Genomic DNA, 17876 nt, shown 5'->3' on the forward strand with positions numbered 1-17876 from the left:
ACAAAGTGCAGTGACACTCTATAAGTGCAGTTGCCTCAGAGCTTAGTAAATTGGGTAAACCTTCACTTTGCAAAGAATACCCAATCACGTGCAAGAAAAATTAAGAAAACAGCATTTTTGCTTGCACATGATTGGATGATGGAAGTCAGCAGAGCTTTTGCTCATTTATGAAGCTCTAAAGCAACTGCACTTGCTGAGTGCAACTTTGCAAAGTGCACATTCTATTTGCCTTTAGTAAATCCATCCCAGTGTTACTAAACCCACATCATAAACACTTGTCACTAAACCCACATCATAAAAAACTATCAATAAATGGTGTATTACACGCTGTTTATACTCAGTCACTATGAGATTAGTTTTCTGTATTCTTCAAAAACCCGGTGATCCTGCTGCTGTCTATCTCCCCCTTTTGATCATGTCCCTAATGCAGTTGGGGATTTTGCAGAGCAATGTTGGCAGCTCTGCACATACTCAGTTTTTAGTGAGTTTCTATGCTGAGCATGTCCTCCCTATCATATCTGAGCAGCCCATGTGACTATAGAGTCACACATGTGGGCGTATACACAGTGGTAAATGACAGCTCACTCCTTCCCTCCTCCTTCATGCCCACTGACCAGTTAAACACATTGGGGGTGGGGTATTACATCTTGACTGATGGAGGCTTTTCCTCCCTGCTGTTCTATGACACAGGCTGGAGGGGTGTGATACAACCTGTGACTGGCAGAAATCCACCCACACCATGTTATTGTTAAAAATAATAAAGATTTGATTTCAAATTTATTTTTACTTTGTATTCCAAAGACTGTTTTATTTTATTTTGAAAATGTGATCAGCAGCAGAGGAATAAAAGCTCCTCCTGTTAATGTTTCCCTGCAGACAAGCTGGGAAAGAGCTGAGTCATGTGACAGCTGTATATCGATAAGGAAAAAGGTACTTAGATATTCTTTTTTATTTAAATAATTACAGTGCCATTATCCACACACAGAAAGAGAAGAGATAATGTAAATTAACCCCTTCCGTACCGCGTCATGTCAAATGACGTCGGCACAAATCCTTTCTCGATCCGGGTGGACGTCATATGACGGCGCCCGGATCTCCCCGCTACTTCGCGCCCCCGGGGGCGCGCAGCGCGGCGATCGGGGGTGAGGCTCGTCCCTAGGACTGAGCCCAACCCCGATCAAGGTAAACAGCCAATGAAATTGGCTGTTTACCACGTGATCGGCTGTGTCAATCACAGCCGATCACATGAGCGGCTCCAGCGCGAGCCGCTCGTTCCTTCCTTAATGCGCGCCCCCGGGGGCGCGCAGCGCGGCGATCAGGGACGAGGCTCGTCCCTCGGACAGAGTCGATCCCCGATCTAGGTAAAGAGCCAATGAAATTGGCTCTTTACCACGTGACCGGCTGTGTCCAATCACAGCCGGTCACAAATGTCATCAGAGAACACGGTAACTAGCTGTCACCGTGTTCTCCTCCTCACACACTGATCCTGTGTGAGGAAGAGATTGTGGTAACAGCTAGTTACCAACTACAGTGCACCCTAAACACACTGATTGCCCCCCCCCCCCAATAAAGAGCACCTGTCACTATCCCATCAAAGTACCCGAGTACCTGTCACCAGCCCATCAGGTACTCTGATGACAGGTACTCGGGTACTCTGATGGGCTGATGACAGGTACTCGGGTACTCTGATGACAGGTACTCGGGTACTCTGATGACAGGTACTCTGATGGGCTGGTGACAGATACTCGGGTACTCTGATGACGGGTACTCGGGTACTCTGATGATGGGTACTCGGGTACTCTGATGACGGGTACTTGGGTACTCTGATGATGGGTACTCGGGTACTCTGATGACAGGTACTCGGGTACTCTGATGACAGGTACTCGGGTACGCTGATGACGGGTACTCGGGTACTCTGATGACAGGTACTCGGGTACGCTGATGACGGGTACTCGGGTACTCTGATGACAGGTACTCGGGTACTCTGATGACAGGTACTCGGGTACTCTGACGACAGGTACTCTGGTACTTTGAGTACCCGTCATCGGAGTACCCGAGTACCTGTCACCTACCCATCAGAGTACCCAAGTACCTGTCACCTACCCAACAGAGTACCCGAGTACCTTCCACCTGCTCATCAGAGTACCTGACACCTGAAGTACCCGAGTACTTGCCACCTGCTCATCATTACCCATCACTACTCATCAGTACTCATCAGTACCCATCAGTACCTATCACCTATTAGTATCAGTACTGATCATCCGTACCCATCATCAGTACAGTATCAGTATCACCTATCAGTATCAGTACTACTCATCAGTACCCATCACCTGCCTGTCACCTGCCCATAAGAGTACCCGAGTACCTGTCACCTGCCTATCGGAGTACTCGAGTACCTGCCACTTGCTCATCAGTACCAGAGTACCTGTCACCTGCCCAGCAAAGTACCCGAGCACCTGTCACCCTTCATACAGCCACCATGTCCAAGTCCAAAAAGGTTTATATACGTCGTCCGTTTAAACCTAAATACCGGTGTTATGGCAGCAGATAGCTGCCATAACCCTGGTATTTTTTTAAACGGTGGACGGTTAGCTTTCCGATAAGGGTGGTCCCAGCGGCGGATTCGCCGCGGGATCACCCTTCCGGGGTGGCAGAAGAGGTGCCCCCCCCCTCCCGCTGCATTCTGGTCCTTTTCCCCATTTACCGGACCCGCCAGCAGCGGGGAAAACGATCCGGTCCCAGATCCTCACAGACAGGATGTCGAGTGAGGGCAAGCTTGCCCTCACTTGACTCTATGGTCTTGGAGGACCAGAGCTACGGCAAACGTCATTGCCTAGCAACCAGTTTAAAGGTCCCTTTTTTTTTTTCATTTTATTTAATTTTTTTTTAATTTTTTTTTTTTTATTTTTTCTATCTTTTAGTGTACTTGTGAGATCTGAGGACTTTTTGACCCCAGATCTCACAAAAAAGAGGCCCTGTCGTGCCTTTTTCTATTACAAGTAATGTTTACATTTCTTGTAATAGAAATAAAAATGATCAATTTTTTTTTTTTTTTAAAAACAGTGTAAAAATAAAAAATAATAAATAAAATAAATAGTAAAAAAAAAAAAAAAAATTAAAGCGCCCTGTCCCCGCGAGCTCGCGCGCAGAAACGAACGCATACGGAAACCCCGCCCACATATGTAAACAGTGTTCAAACTACACATGTGAGGTATCGTCGCGATCGTTAGAGCAAGAGCAATAAAAAGAGCTGTAACTCTAAGATAGCAACCTGTAGAAATTTTTAAATTGTCGCCTATGGGGATTTTTAAGTACCAAAGTTTGTCACCATTCTGTGAGCGTGCGCAATTTTGAAGCATGACATGTTGGGTATCTATTTACTCGGCGTAACATTATCTTTCACATTATGGAAAACAATTTGGCTAACTTTACTGTTTTCTTATTTTTTAATTTAAAAAAGTGATTTTTTTCCCAAAAAATTGCGTTTGGAAGACCGCTGCGCAAATACGGTGTGATAAAAAATATTGCAATAATCTCCATTTTATTCTCTAGGGTCTCTGCTAAAAAAAAAATATATAATGTTTTGGGGTTCTAAGTAGTTTTCTAGCAAAAACAACTGATTTTAGCTTGTAAACACCAAATGTCAAAAATAGGCCTTGGCAAGTGGCTAGGATGCATGATGATGCTCCTTGGATGTTTAGGCCCCTCTATATGGCTAGGCTGTGAAAAAGTCTCACACATGTGGTATTGCCATACTCAGGAGGAGTGGCAGAATGTATTTTGGGGTGTCATTTTTGCTATGTACATGCTATGTGTTAGGAATATTCTATAAATTTACAACTTTGTGTAAAAAAAAAAGTTTTTATTTTTTTCCCACATTTTCCAAAAACTTGTGGAAAAAAATGACATGTTCAAAGGACCCATAATGCCTCATAGAATATACTTTGGAGTGTTTGCTTTCCAAAATGGGGTCATTTTGTGGACTTTTCCATTGTATTGGTGCTCTAGGGCCTTGAAAAGTGTGATAGGTAGTAAGAAAGTTTTATGTGTATTTATGCTCCTAAAACGCCTTATGGTGCTACTTGGACGTGGAGTCTCTTTTTGTGGCCAGGCTGTGTAAAAGTCTCACACATGTGGTATCACCATACTCAGAAGGAGTAGCAGAATGAATTTTGGGGTGTCATTTTTGCTGTGTACATGCTATGTGTTAGAAATAGCTTATAAATTGACAAAGTTTTGGGGAAAAAAAAAGAAAAAAAATGTTTTCTTCATTTTCCCAAGAATTGTGGGAAAAAATTATAACTTCAAAAAACTCACCATGCCTCTTACTAAATACCTTGGACTGTCTACTTTACAAAAAGGGGTCATTTGGGGGGTATTTGTACTGTCCTGACATTTCAGGGCCTCAAGAAAGGAGATAGGCCATCAGTACATCTGGTGTGATAAATTTTCAGTAATTGGTACCATAGCTTCTAGACTCAATAACTTTCACACAGACTAAATAATATACACTAATTTGGGTTAATTTTACCAGAGATATGTAGCAGTATAAATTTTGGCCCAAATGTATGAAGAAAAATTAATTTTTTGCAAAATTTTATAATAGAAACTAAAAAAAAGTGTTTTTTTTGCAAAATTTTTGCTCTTTTTTTGCTTATATCATGAAAAAAAAAAACCCCAGTTGTGATCAAATACCACCAAAAGAAAGCTCTAATTGTGTGAAAAAAATGATAAAAATTTTGTTTGGTTACAGTGTAGCATGACTGAGCAATTGTCATTCAAAGTGTGAGAGTGCTGAAAGCTGAAAATTGGTCTGGGCAGGAAGGGGGTCTAACTGCTCTGTATGGAAGCGGTTAAACAGTGTGTGTTTAGTATCACATTAAATTGTGAACTGTGAGGTGACAGGGACCGGTAGCATTGCTTACTCATGCCCTTAACCTTCCTAGCAGTATTCCCGAGAGTGGTTCGGGGTTAATATTTCAGAGCCAAAAGCGGTAAACCCGAGCCACACTCGGGGTACCGCTAGGAAGATTGCTGAAAGCGGGGTTACTTACCTTGTCACCGGGATCCAGCGATATATCTCGGCGGTGTCTGGCGGCGTCTCCTGCGACGTGACATTCCCAGGGGGGTGGAACCGGCGGCAAAATCAAATGTAAAACACACCAAACACACTGATACAATTCAAAATAAAAAAAAAATCAAATTAGTTTGCCCCCCAGTGCCCTTTCCTGCAGTTTTACTGTACTTTTTATGTATAAAAGATAGGATAAAAAAAGCCTTTTGTGTGTAGCAGCCCCCCTAATACCTACCTGTGCCCCCTCTCTGTCCAGCGATGTCCACAATTTTCTCGGCCATCCTGGGATTGGACTCTCTCTCTTGATTGGCTAAGATCGCCATTGGCTCCCGCGGTTGTCAATCAAAGTCAGTGAGCTAATCGGGAGAGAGAGGGGGGCGGGGCCGAACAAAAGTGCCGTGTCTGAATGGACACAGGGAGCTGCAGCTCGGCTCAGGTTTCCCCAGTTTCAGGGAACTCCATTACACATTTGGTCAGTGGGAAAAAAGCTCCTTATAATGGTGGTCACTGGGAAGAATGCTCATTATATTATTGGTCTGTGGGAACAATGCTCTTTACAGTATTGATCAGTGGGAAAAACCCTAGCTGAGAAATTCTGGACTAAGAATTGTGTAGACAGATGTCATCAAATGCCATTTTTTTCATTTGCATGCAGTGCTGGTCAATTGCAATAGATTCAAAGACCGAATTCAGTAAAAGGCTATGTTTGACCTGCTTTGACTGCAATGAAAACACATCTCCATAATGACCGCCATGTCCAAATCTGGTGCCTTTCTACACAGACACTGGAAACAGAATGTTGCTCACAGCCAGTGCAGACAAATTATGGCAGAATTCTCGAGCCAGCCTGTCTAATTTAGTAGTTGGATGAATTTTTTAGAATTTAAGGAACATGTGGATCCACTGACAACATAAGAGCAAGCCCAAATGTGTTCTATATCACCTGCATTTCTTAGGTTACCTGATCCAAAGATCAATAGTGTCAAAGGATACAGTAGTGACATTGCAGCATGTGAAAGAAACAAATCTTGGAGTACATCAAAGGGTTATGCTTCACCTCCAGGTGATTGCAAATTAAAAAAGCTTGACACCGCCCAGCATAACTCATCCCACTCCCAGCATTGCCTCAGTTTTGTCAACAAGCAATAGTAATTTTCTTGTACATTATAAGACACAGAACAGTTAATTCTTAGATCATTGGGAAATCCAAAAGCAATCCCCTGAAGGGTGGGCAAAAGCAAACAACAGCTAATAGGCCCATAAGTAGCAACCCTCTTAACATAACAGGAAGATAAATAACTGGGAAGGGCATTCTGTAGGACTCTGCGACTTAGGCCGTGTCCACTGAGGTTCAAACATCCACCTGGTAAAACCAAGTGAATGACCAGGTGGTCTTTTAATAGACCTGGAAAATCGAGGCTGAGTGTTGAAAAGCTCACAATGCTTTAACACCTCTGGTGAAGTGTGGCTTCACAGGAGGGAGAGGGACCGTACCTTTCAGGTCATAAGCCTGAGTGATAATCTGTCAAATCCACCTAGCAATTAGGGATTTCCCTTCCAGGTAGCCCTCATGCAATACAAACAAAGCATCAGATTGATGAATTAAAGTGATGGCTGCAAGGTATACTCACACAGCCTTAACTACACAGGCAGTGGAAAACAATCTCCTTAGAATGATTGGGGCTAAACAAAGGAAGGACAAACCAATGTCCTTGTTTAAGGCCCCTTTCACATAATTGGACCGATCAGGTCTGTCTGTCCGTTTTTCAGGCGGACATGATCAGTCCATTCATTCTACTCTATGGGGAGGCGGATGTCAGCGCTGACACCCGTCTGGCATCCGATCCAACAAGATCCGCTGAAAACAGATGGATGGCGATACATTCTCCATCCATCCAGCGGGTCGGATCAGATGAAAACGGACATGCTGTCTGATTTCATTTGATCTCCCCATAGAGGAGAGTGGGACTCTGACAGGTCCATCTCTGCACAGTGAGCAGAAACGGACCTGTGATCCGCCTGCTCAGCTGGGTTTAACAGAGAGATCCCCCGCTGAGCTAGTGAGGTCCGTAAAAACGAATTGGCCCATGTGAAAGGGGCCTAAATGAAATGCAAAGACCACCTTAGGCAGGAAGGAGTTTTGTGGTCACAGAGCAATGCTGTCTTTGAGAAGCACAATAAAAGGTTCCTTACAGGAGAAAGCCGCAAGCTCAGACACTCCTCTAATTGAAGTGATAGCCACGAAAAAGGCATAGAAGAGGGAGAAATATCCTGATTAGTTTGAAACTGTGGCCTCTAAAAAAATGAAAACACTATAGTTCTACCTCGAATACTATATTACTTTTGGTCTCTCCCAGTTCCATCCATATTTTTCAGAAAGTTGCAATCTCTGATCTTTAAATTTATTTAGAAAAATGGTGGTAGCCGGGTGGCCCGCTCCACTCTGTATATATCCAAATGGCAAGGTGGGTTGGAAGTCCCCCACTTTTTGCAATATTATAGTGGAGCCCAATTGGTCCTGCTGTATCAAATTCATGCTGAGACATACAAACCTGACTGGGTCTGATTGGAGGCACAGGCTAGTCCGACTCTTCCCCTGGATCTCTTAATGTGGCTCCCTGTGAAGGAGCATCTGGCAGTCTTAAGCCCCTCCCTCTCATGCCCCCTATGTTTGTAGGACACGGCATACAAATGATACCGTCTAAAATATCCTTGCACACCAGTGGTCCCCCTCTTTATTAACCCTCACTTCCCCCCCAGGGCAGCAGATTCAGCAATTTACATGATGGCTCAACAAGGGCCTTTACAGGATAGCGCATCTCATAGATCATAAGGGGATACAAAACTCTCCTATTTTAAGGAAACACTAAAGATGCCTCCATCAGAGACTTACCACCTGTGCCAAATTACACATTTTCTGCAGTCCCTAAACAAGGATCAGGTTGACATAACCACCAGGACCCTATTTGAGAATAAATTTATATGTGGCATCGATTCACAGGGAGGGATTACAGAGTTATACACCCTGTTCAATAGCCAAGGTAATAAGCCTTCCTATCAAACGGCATGGGACTCGGACCTGGGTGAGACAATTAAAGAGGAGATGTGGATAAAGCGGTTGACCATGGTGCATAAGGACATATTTAATACTTCCATTGTGGCAGCAAATTACAAAGTGTTATCGTGTTGGAACCTCATCCCAACAAGGTTAGCGAAACTATACCCTGGTACCTCGCCCTTTTGCTTTCAGGGAATTGTGCGATATGTTTTATTTCTGGTGGTCCTTCCAAAGGTCTGACACTTCTGGATCAGAGTGTTCAGTCTTGTTTATTCAGACACCAAAATAGTGCTGTTCGCGGACCTGTTGGAGGATTTCCCCAGACATCTTCAAACTCTCATATTTTTTATTTTTCTAGCAGACAAAATAGCTATAGAGCAAGCATGGAAAACGCCTGCGATCAATGCCACGTTGTTGAAACATAAAATATCATAAATTATGATTAAAGAAAAACCGACCAGTATCCCTAAAGATAAACAAGCTAAGTTTTAAAAAGTATGAAACCCCTGGATTGTGTACCTCCAAGCCCTATAGATGCTGGGTCACCTTGAGGATGGAGGCCTATGCAGAGGGAACCAAAGATTTCTCTTTTTCTTTCTTTCTTTTTATTATGGTTTCTGTTATGATCTAATGATTCTTCGTAAGGTTTCTGATGGGGGACCATGAAGCCTTCCTAACCCTCATACTTCCTCAGGAGTGACAGTTGGTCACATTTTATGAGGCATTGGGATTTCTTCCTGACAATGATGTACCCCTACCTCGCCATGTACTTGGCTGTGAGTGACCAACAGTTTATTGAAATGTTGTTTCACAATTACTTTTGTGTTTTGATCTTACTTTTGCAACCAGTTGCTGATAGTTCTGGGCTCATAGCCCTAGACATATGGATCCTTTACTAGGTAGAGACTGAACGTTAGGCCAAATTCTTCTTGATTTAGTTGCTCTTTGGTTACTACATTATGGCCTGTGATTATAATGGAGGAAGCAGCAGCAATTTGACATTTATTTCACATTGTTTAGGCTTTTGTATACCGTACAAAACTTTGCAATAAAAATTATTGGAAAAGAAAATGACAACTCCAGATTGAGGTCCCACAGAGTTACCATGGAGTAAACTGGTGGTACAATGTGAGCCATCTCTTGGGCAAAGGCTCTGACCAAAGAGTAGGAGGCTAGCAGAATCTGAAGAGGCAGTGTACAGTTGAGGCCTGTACTTGGAGCTGTGCAGTGTATGTATTACTTGACTGGGGCTTTTGTTGTAAAAAGGCCAAAATCCAAAATGCTACCTGTGCATTCGCAGTGTGTTCTCCCAGTCAGGTGGGTTACGTAGTGTCACAGCAGAGCCAGGCACAATCCAGCTGGATGCATCTAAGCATATCACAGGGGGAAAAGGTGCTGTCCTATGACCTAATCTGGGTGGCACACACAGCATCAACATGCAGATTCAAAAGTACCTTCTACCATCACCCATCAAACCAATCGGTACACTGTAGCTCACAGGCAGAGCAGAAACCACTGACCAGGCCTGTATCCCTTAAATGCCCTGAGGCAGAAGACAGCACAAGGGACATCACACATAGCAGAACCAACAAACCATTCAAGCTTGACCTCATGTACCTGGTCAGGCATACCCTTCATGATCTTCAAGGACTGGGTACTGCCTCAGCAGACAATGGCTCTGGACTTGTACAGCACCCCACCAACTAACTTACTCAATGCAACTGCCTACCAAGGTGAACACCATCTATGGAATCCAGCATCAATGCAGCTTACAGGCCTTCCCCCATTCTTCCCACCATGGTCTGGGTACAGTATTTCTGGGATATAACCATCTGTAAGGACCAAATCTGGAAAATCCACTGCTAGCGCACCAAGGCGCAGCAAACAAATGCAGTTGTTGCAAAATTATTTTGAGCAGAAAGTGATGGTGCACATATCTTTTCAAAACAGCGTATATTCACTGCTTACTGGAAAGGTAAGTATTCCAAATGTTCTTTTACATAGGGGTGCCACTTGCATTTTGTTATCCTAGCAACAGGGTTACATTAAACTTTAATAGATCCACAATTCAGTATGATAGCAAGGTACTGGAATTTTGAGGGAAAGCAAAGAACAGAGTCCTCACCTTATTTGCTGCATCCATGAATTTCACTCCTTTGTAAGAAACCGTTAGGATAATTGTGGGGACCTTCTTCATTTGCTCTGTTGATTTCTGGAAAATATAAATTACACTAATACATGTTGGGTCTTTTTCATTTAGGGATTTTTGCATGCCAAAAAAAAAAAAAAAAAAAAGTCTACAATTGTAGGCAAGCAATAGTTTACCAGGGATCAGTCCACTTAAAAATGTTTTGTAATTGTAGACTAGAGTCACGTAGCTTTTAGGGTCTTTTTTAAACTCTATATTTACAGAGTACGTTGAGCCAATTTTCTCCGTTTATGGTTCTTGGTAAAGTAGTGAAGGGTAAAACTCCGGCTAGGTTATTTTTTTTCCTCTCGATGTACCAATCTTCACTTCCCATCCCAGAGACACAAGAAGAAGTTAGAGGAAATCACCCAAAATTAGAGGACTTCCCCAGTTGTCTCTGGAATAGGTGTCTTTACTGGATAATTCCCCCTTACCTCCTGTTCTGGAAACAACTCACTTTTTTTCTTGGTGACAATGGTAACCAGTACAAATAGCAGAATGAATCTCCCCAATAGGTACACAGACAAGAACTAAAATGAATAAATTAACACATAACCCTTTCCACCCTATCCAAAAGTAAAAAAAAAAGGATTTGCCTAGAGATACATTTTAAGTTCCATGAGGTCAACAACACAGCTATAACAGTAGACAAGACAATGTGCATTCAGTTGAGAATTAGCTTTAAAATGTCAAATTACATGTCAAACAGGCCAAGTAGCATATCCATCAAACAAGTACTGTGTTTAACACAAATAGGAAAACAAAAATCTGGAGAACAAGACTAAGAAAATAAACCAAGAAGCGGGTGAGGGGTGGGGAGGAGGGGGGGGGGGGGTAGGATGCCAATGAAGAGATATTGAGTACCTCACCGCTGCCAAATCAATAAGCCCAGGGCTCAAAGCCATAGAGGCTTAGAAATTTTACATTGCCTTTCCCAGTATAAGGCCCAGTTCACACTGGATGCGGTGCGAATTCACAGCACATTTGCTGTGGATTCTGCACCACATTAGAATCGCAGGCAGTTCACAGTGTGCGCTGCAGGTGTCAATATAAATTTAATGACACCCCAAATCGGTTCGCAGAACGCAGTGCGAACTGTGAAATCGGACAGGAATTGGATAGCATGGGTGTGAACAGCCATCGACATTGCATGTGATCAGCACAGCAATGAGGTGCGAATCACATGCGATGTCTGGCATTGCACCCGCGTGAACCAGCCCTAAGGCCTAAAAAAGGTTACTTCCTAGTTGGGATCATCCCCAATTCCCCCCTTCACCACCACTCCTTTAAATACCCCTTCACCCTTAATTCTTTTGTAATTTATACATAAATACATTTTTCCATGGGTCTTTGATCAAGTTATGTGGTGTCATTCTTACTCTTCTTCCTCTGGTGGTAGGCATTGGTAATACTGCAGCAAGAGCTTATTTTAACTGGTACAGGGCAATGAACTTTGATATTTGTATCTGAAGCAGAAGCTGGGCAGTTGTTGCATATTGTGCAGGCTACATAAACTTAATTTAATAAAACCTTTTCTTTTTTGAATCCTCCAATTCACCCCCAAGGGATGTGGAAAAATCTTCCATTAGCCTAATGCCGTATCACTTTTACATGGGTGTTTGTGTTTTTCTTTTGAGGTGCATTTTGAGGAATTTTGGGAAGGGTCTAGAATGGGATTGAGTTGAACCAAATGGAGACGTGCTCATTACATATACTGTTATATGTTTTTTTTTGGTTAACCAAGGAAATAGTAACATGTCTGAAAAAATAAATTCCTGACATATAACAATAAGCATCACTATTGTTTTTTAAAAAAGTCACGAGATGTAGGACTGATTTGTGCCAGACATTGTTGAATATAGCCAATAACTGTACAAACACCAGGATTTACATGATTGTGCCTTCTCTAAAGCTGGCCATACATTAATCTTTTTTTTTTTTTTTTCCGTTCAACCAGCAGGATAAATGAAAAAAAAATGACCTAACTCTCCCATCCATACATTTGATGTGGATGGGGAAATTACTCCTGTTGTGCTATTGTGTCCTGACAGTGGGAGTCTTTCCCACCATCAGAACACACTGATCAGTGTTTCCAGCTATAGCCGGTGGTACTGATTGTTTAGGGAAAACCCAAAAGGCTGATTGTACAGAAGTCGATCGGTAGATCAACTTCTGTACAACCAGCCTGCCCCTATATGGATCGAAATCCAATCTGTCTCTGCCTGCCTTAACCACTTCCCGACCACGCTATAGCTGAATGACAGCTACAGCGCGGTTGCCCAGTTTTGGAAGGGCATCAAATGACGTCCTCCTGTGATTGCGTCCGATGTGCACCTGCTGTGGCACGTGGGCAGCACGCTATGTGACCGCTGTGTTCTTAAGAAAAAGGGCTAATCACAGCGACCCTTTACCATGTGATCAGCTGTGTCCAATCACAGCTGATCACGATGTAAACGCAAGTCAGTTATCAGCCTTCCTTTCCACATACTGACAGCATGAGGAGAGCATATAACCAACTTGTGCGAAATGGGACATCTACATTCATAATCAGGGGGCTGATTATCAGTGTCCTGATTATCATTTCAGTCCCAACAGTGCCCAACAGGGCTGCCTATTAATGTCCACCAGTGCTCCCAATCACTGCCCACCAGTGCTACCAATCAGTGCCTCCTATCAGTGCTGCCTATCAGTGCCACCTATCAGTGTCTTCCCATCAGTGCCCATCAGTGCAACCTATCAGTGCCCATCAATGCAGCCTCATCAGCGCATATCAGTGAAGAAGAAAAATTACCTGTTTGCAAATTTTTTTTAACAAACTATGAAAAACTGTTATTTTTTTCAAACTTTATGTCTTTTTTTGTATATTTAGCAAAAAACTCAGTGGTTATTAAATACCACCAAAAGAAAACTGGGTACAGTGTAGAAAAACAGGGCAATTGTCATTCAAAGTGTGACAGCACTGAAAGCTGAAAATTGGCCTGGGCAGGAAGGGGGTAAAAGTATCCAGTAGGCTAGTGGTTAAGCCAGCATTTAAAGAAGTATTATCTCCCTCCACAGAGATTTACAGTATGCTGACCACACAGACCAAACCAGTAAGTATGTCCTCTAAAAATTTTTAATTCCATAAGGTTTTTATTGAATTGTTCCATTAATAAGAATACAGATTGAAACATGGTGACAAACCGCATGTTATAGGTATATAAATATTACAGAACATAGGAATATAACAGATTGAATTATGATGAGCATTTCAAAACATTGGCTTCATTTACTGACATGGTACAAAGAATTGGTAATAAAAATGTTGCAGTATTGCAAAACATGAAAAGTGTAAGTTGTTGGTATGGAGACGTTTGGTGGTATTACCAGAACATAGACATGTGCATCATTAAAAAAATATAAAGCCATCACTGAGCTTGACTATGCGTTATAAGCGGATAGCAGAATTCCACCCCTTCCCCCAATGTGGTAATCTAGTGGTGTCTTCTCATCCACTACTGTCCTTTGGGTACAGATAGACATGGCACAAGCTCCGCTAGGAATAAACTAAGGGAGGTCTTAGTATCAGTATTCCCCAGACTTTTGATATCGGAACCAGCAAGCCTAGGCTTTAGTGTATGCTAATAAAGGATCCTGTTAGATGTGAAAAAGCTCCTCCATTTCTGCAATCTTCTTTAAGTGTAAAAAACTGTCTTTTAGAGAAGGGCTAGGAAATCTACAAAAAAAACAGTATGCACATGCAAGCCATGTTAATCCTATGTGTAGCCCATGATTTGTGGTAGGAACAATGCATAACAGTGGAGTGTTGGAGCAAATATTGGAATGGGGAGAAGTCTAAAGGATACGTAGTAATTTTCACTACAAGACTGTGGAAAGGTTGTAAATCAGGCAATACCACCATATATAAAGCACTATGAAGCACTATGAGCCATTGTCTTGTCTGCACTGCCAAAGCTAGTTCGGAACCTGTGGAAAGATTTTGTGGAGACACGAGGAAGTTCTGTACCAATGGGAGAAGACTTTAAAATTAAGTTCCTGGATAGAAAGATTTTGCGACCCTTTATGGATAGGTATACAAACATTCTAATTCAGACAAAAAAGTACTCAGCCCTATGTCCCATTTGGCTGTGATCTTGGAAAGAAAATCTGAAGCAGAGGCAGATATTATGGAATAAATTTTGGAAATAAGATGTCCTTGCAGAGAAGGGGAGGGGAATATGCAAAGTCTTTCTAATGGAATAATATTCTACAATGTAAAAATAAGACCCACAGAAGCAGTAGTTGTTTATGGTAAATGCTGGATGTCAGCTCAGAGGCTTTTTAAAATCATACCGCGAATAAAAGCCTTGTTGTAGGCCCGGGAAAACTCTGGGTTATTCAGAAAAGGGTCATAGGACCCAGGGCTGTGGAAATACAGGTTGATCTTCATAGTTCACAAAAACAACATAAAGTTGGTCCAATCAAGGGATGAGACTCCAGGTGGCTAAAAACTCAGATGAGGTAAGCCAGGATATGGAGGTCAAGGTGTCCTCAGTCACAGGCTGCTCGATGGAAATCCAGTCTTTTGTTAAGGCATGTAGGTTCCAACTCAATAATCTGGTTTAAAGACATGTTTTATGAAATCGTTTGAAGTCAGAACCCCAAGACCACCTTGTCAAGGGTGAAGAGATGTGTCAAACAGAATATTGGGATTGGGCCTTTCCAGATAAAGGTACCAAATAAATTTGGCAGTGTCGTTAGAAAAGTTGTGGGTAATCAAACGACTTGTCATAAATAAAGAAACCTTGGCAAAATATTCATTTCTAAAGTAGCCGCTCTACCGAACCAGGAGAGACTGGCTTTATCCAATTGCCTCAGATCTTTTTGTACCTCCTGGAGAAGAGGCAGAAATTTTCATTTGTAGGGTTCTTTAAAGGTGGTAGGGAGCTGGATCCAAAGAAAGGTAATAGTCCCAGAGTTCTGCACAAAAGGAAACTCAGCTTGGCATGACCAAAGTGTGGGGCATGATCACGTTCAGCGCGTAAGGTTTTATTTTGATTTTTTTGAGCTTTATTTTATAGTTGGAAAGAGAAACAAAAAGCTTCAGTTCTTTGAGAAGATTGGGCAATGTGGTCAGGGGGCTAGAATAAAATAATGGAATGTCGTAATTGAAAGCTGCCACCGTATATCGCCAATGTGGATGCCCCCTATTTCCCTATGAGCCATGCCTCATATTTCCATATTTACAATCCCCATATAAACGCACACTTTTTTTTTGCCAAAAACATAAATGGTGTAAGAATATTAACGTGCTAAACACACAATGCAATTAAAACAAAAATCAAAAAAGTAAATTTTAGCAGAAACGTTAATAATGAATAAAAACATATAATATCCAGCTTGCCCAAATTCCAGATCTTTTGTGCACAATATTAAAATGACATGCAGAAGTGCACCACCTCTGTGTATCCACCACCAGTCTGCGCAGCAGCTTACCTGAACCGTCGACCTACACAGTGGTAAGGTCAACCAAATTAATTTTTTTTTCATTTATATTTTAATTGCACTGTGTGTTTAGCACATTGATATTCTTATACCATTTATGTTTTTGGCATAATAAGGGTGTTCTTATATGGTGTGTGTAAATGTGAAAATATGAAGCACCTTTAGAAATGTCTTTATTTATTATATTAGTTGTTATTCTATACATTTTTATGACCTTTTAATAGTGTTGCGCTTTTCGTTTTTTTGTACTTTTGTTTTTTGGGGTGCGGGAAGGCATGTCAGTTTATAGCAGCAACCAAGCACTATATTTATACACAATTTTACACATACAGTAAGAGATTTATTCTGTTGTATATCACACATTCGCACCAGGGTATCACAGTGATTTTACTGTAGTAAAGTTAAAACAATAATGTTCGGGGATAGTACCCCTGTCTAGTTTTTATTTCGGATGGGAAAAATGTCCAACAGGTGGGCGTTAACTTTCACCCTGGCCTGGGGACAAAACTAAAGGCTGTAGATGCTTGCATGCATAAAGCCTCCCAAGCCAAAAGTGATGAGAACGGCCTCCAAATAATCCCAGGCCAATGAAGAATCGGGGCAAAGGGATTTTTTCGGTACGGTCCTAAGACATTACAAACAACTTGTATAAAATCCATTCAATTTATTTTCACAGATACAAAAACAAAAACAGAATTACAATACAAAATCAAAACAAAGCATTCAAAGGCATAAATGGGTCCCTCAATACAGTCCCTTACACCTTTCTAGGAGCATGCTTATCCAAGGCTACCGCTGAAAGTATTGTAGGTATGGACAGTCAAGATCTCAACATGTTTCACGGTTGCCCGCTTCTTCAGGAGAAAAGACAACGAAAGGGGACCTTTCACTATAAGTGAATATAAAAAACATAAATACACCATATAATGTTCAATTAGTGACATTTAACTTGCAATTATTCCAAAGAAAGTATAAAAGTGTGTTTTCCTCAAAGTCTGAGTTGACCCAGTCAGCAAACCAAAAGAGACACCGAGGTCTATGTCCCCGGGTGAGCACTATGGACCCCTGCAGGTACCATATATAATGCAATATGTTATAATGTAGTCATATTTATAGATCCCAATGCACTGTTGTCAGACATATTGCAACATGCAGGGTGTAAGATACATACCATTATGGTATATAGAAAAGGGTCACAAACTATGTAGGCGGTGGGGTTGATGGAATATGTATTGATCTTAAGGTCATGAAAGGAGATTTGGTATCAAAAATGGATATATCCCACCTTTAATTCCACCAATTTGGTGCTATGTAAATACAAATGTTGTATCTAAAATAAGAAACAATACCAATTCTCAAGCAAAGCAAATAAGGGTAGCGTAAATATCCTACAATTTACAATTAAGGAAGGAAAGGGGAGAGGAAAGGGGGAGGGATAAGGGAAGGGAAAAATGGGGGAAAGGAGAAAGGGAAATGGAAGGGGGAGAAAAGGAGAAGAAAATGGGGAAAGGGGGTGGGTAAGAGAAGAGGGTGGGAATGAGAAGAGGGTGGGAATGAAGGAGGTGTAAGCTTACCTAGTATAGGTAATGAGCTTGTTGTTCACACAATCAAAAAAGAAAAAAAAAAAAGAGGAAGATCTCAGGTAGATCCTATGAACGAAAATGCCACACATGTAAATAGGCTGTAAGTGAACACCAAATTAAACAGCGATCATTAAGTTGATGCATACTCCAATTGGTGTAAAGCAAAGCCCTTACAAAGTAAATACCTGGGGGAGAAAGAACTATCTGTGTGCATCCAGTGCCATGTGTCAAAGAAATGACAGCAGGGTGGGTCCTTAAATTCTGCTCCAACCCAGCGACGGTCAGCCAGCCTGGTCGCTGGCCGATGACGTCACTGGGCCTGATACCTGATCGCGCATGCACTGATGTGTCAGGCGCACGCGCGTTGCAATCATTAAGGTTGAGTTGCATTGGGCAGAAGGCTGGCTTGGGGGCCACGCAATGGCCAATCTAAAACATAGTTGATTGGTGCCTGAGCCAGCCACAGACTGCACGCCAGAGGTTATTCCA

General features: G+C 42.0%; 1 protein-coding gene across 7 annotated transcripts in view; it reads right to left on the reverse strand.

The window, feature by feature from the left end:
• Window positions 1-17876, reverse strand: part of ANKS1B (ankyrin repeat and sterile alpha motif domain containing 1B) — a 287292-nt gene that overhangs the window by 39458 nt on the left and 229958 nt on the right. For all 7 annotated transcript variants that reach the window (XM_082256755.1, XM_082256753.1, XM_082256757.1 and 4 more), the window contains one exon: window positions 10258-10344. In XM_082256755.1, coding sequence (XP_082112881.1) covers window positions 10258-10344 — 87 coding nt within the window. The remainder of the gene's footprint in view (window positions 1-10257; window positions 10345-17876) is intronic.

Source organism: Pelophylax lessonae (genome assembly GCF_965119305.1).
Source record: "Pelophylax lessonae genome assembly, chromosome: 4".
Lineage (NCBI taxonomy): Eukaryota > Metazoa > Chordata > Amphibia > Anura > Ranidae > Pelophylax > Pelophylax lessonae.